Consider the following 2,063-nt stretch of genomic DNA (forward strand, 5'->3'; position numbering starts at 1 on the left):
TCCCAGTCGTCTTCATCCTCCTCGCCAGGCGGCTGCTGTGGGGGTGGCAGTGGTGGGATCGTGTCCGATATGCGGCCAAAGGCACCCCCTGGAGCACCGGGAGCGTTGTTGTCTCCACCGCCTCCAGGACCCTTGCCGGAAATACCTGCAGGAAAAAGGGAAGACCGACACACCATGAAGTTGGCGGTAGTTTGAGACTTGCAACTGGTCAGGGCCACATTGCTGAGATCTGGGTGTCAACGACAGAGAGGAGCCCAGTCAGGAGCTGCAGCTTGCCAGGCTCAGCAAGATTAATGGGAAAGCATTTGTTCAGCTACTCAATCAGCGTTTGGCACTCGTGGAAATCAGACGGACGGAACCAAGGCCGGGAACGTATCAGCGTTCCACATCCCTACCTTCGGTGGCAGAGGGCCAAGGCATCTGTCAGTTCTGAGAAAAAGGTGCAGTTCTCCAGCAGGACAAGGAATGAGGAGACTTATCGGCCGAAACAAGTGGATTCTAATGGGTCAACGGCACCAAGCTTGGGGTGAAGTATCCCTGAATGGTGATGACACCTTTTGCCAAAGCGAGAAGCCATACTATGTCAAAGGCTCAGAGGGCAAATGTAAGTCAGCCTGATGTCATCAGAGGGAAGAAAACAATAAGGGTCCAAATTACCCACACAACTGTCCTTAGCACTAGGGTCAGGGAGAAAGCCTGCAATTCCCTGGGATTGCATCCCACTAAGAGACAAATGTGTACAATCCTAAGGGGAGCCCCAGTGGCCAATATCGGGACTCCTTGCTCAACGGAGAGAAGCCTTGGCTTTCTGCTGATAGGAGGTGCACCACTGTCGCTTTGTGGGAGCTGGACCCTCAGCCTGGACCTGGAGAGGAGGAGCCTGCTATATGCTGATGTACCTTTGCGCCGGAGAACCAGCTTGTTGAAGAGATCCGACATCAGGTCTCCGCCTTGCCCCGTGGCTCTCACTAGAGGGGGAAAAACACCAAAACACACCAGTTCCATGCGGCTGGCCTGCTAGACTCAGATGCAACAGCCACGCTTGCTAACCACAGCATGTGTCGTCTCCGATTCTCATCGCAGCCAAGCCTGGGAAAACAAAAGGCTGGGCCAGAGAGAGACGGATGCCAACAAAGGGCAAAGCTAAGCTGCTTCTGTGCTTCTCGGGGCAGGAGCATCTCACCTGCCTCCCTGCAGACAGGAGAGCCTGACTGGATTGCTGTAGTGGGGCCTCTGCTCGGGAAAGGGGGAGTCTGGCTGGGGCCCTGCCCCTTCCGGCTCCTGTTCAATAACCAGCTGTTACCGGGATTTGGGCCGGGATCTCCCAAATTTCCTTTTGGGCACCCGCCAAGGGTTTTTAGAAAGTGGGCAGGGCCAGGTGGGTCATTTGCCCAGCAAGGCTTCTGATTGGCATTTAAAAAAAATTGTTTTGGCAACAGCTGCCACTGCGGCACGAAGATCTTCACCGTGTGGCTGAAATTATGCTGTGCCGATCATTCTGTGGCTGGGTCGGCCTCCTGCGGCAGCTGCACCCACGATGTCAGAATTCCAAAGGTGCCCACGGGCTCAAAAGGGCTGGGGCGCCCTGGGTTAAGGGTCTGCCACGATTAGACCAAGCCCACCCATGACTGGAGGAACTCTCAAGCTCCAGCCGGGAAAGGGGAGGAACGGGGCGGGGAGGTAGCACCTTGCTCTTGCTCCTTCTGCTTCTTCTTCTCCAGCTTCCGCTCTTTGACATTGCGGAGCTTTGCCTTCCCAATGCCACCGGCCTGGCGGATGGACTCGAGCAGGGTGGCCCGGCCACTTGAAGGGTTCACAACCTCTTTTGGTGCCCCTGGGAGAGCGGCTGCAGAGGAAAAGGCAACAGGATCTTTGCACCTGCACGGTTACCTGTTTGTCTCCTGCAGCCCAGCGAGTCTCCCTTCCCCACTCCTCCAGTAGGCCTAGCGGTGAGCCTCACGCCTTACCTGATGGCGCTGCATTGCTGTTCCCTTCACTCATTGGCTGGAAAGGCTGAGATGGGGGTGGGGCCTGGGGAGGTGGTGGGGGCGGTGGGGCACCAG

At 56.7% G+C, this 2,063-nt stretch overlaps 1 protein-coding gene across 1 annotated transcript; it reads right to left on the minus strand.

Moving 5' to 3' along the window:
- Positions 1 to 3: 3 nt before the first annotated feature.
- On the minus strand, positions 4 to 2,034 carry LOC107125119 (WAS protein family homolog 1-like; the record flags this gene model as incomplete). Its single annotated transcript, XM_015428577.1, has 4 exons — positions 1,968 to 2,034; positions 1,688 to 1,846; positions 900 to 968; positions 4 to 145 (listed from the first exon to the last, which is right to left on the minus strand). Coding segments are annotated over exons 1-4 (404 nt in total), but the record flags the coding sequence as incomplete, so codon positions are not given.
- Between the last annotated feature and the right edge of the window lie 29 nt (positions 2,035 to 2,063).

Source organism: Gekko japonicus, unplaced genomic scaffold, assembly GCF_001447785.1.
Source record: "Gekko japonicus isolate JY-2015 unplaced genomic scaffold, Gekko_japonicus_V1.1 scaffold17189, whole genome shotgun sequence".
NCBI lineage: Eukaryota > Metazoa > Chordata > Lepidosauria > Squamata > Gekkonidae > Gekko > Gekko japonicus.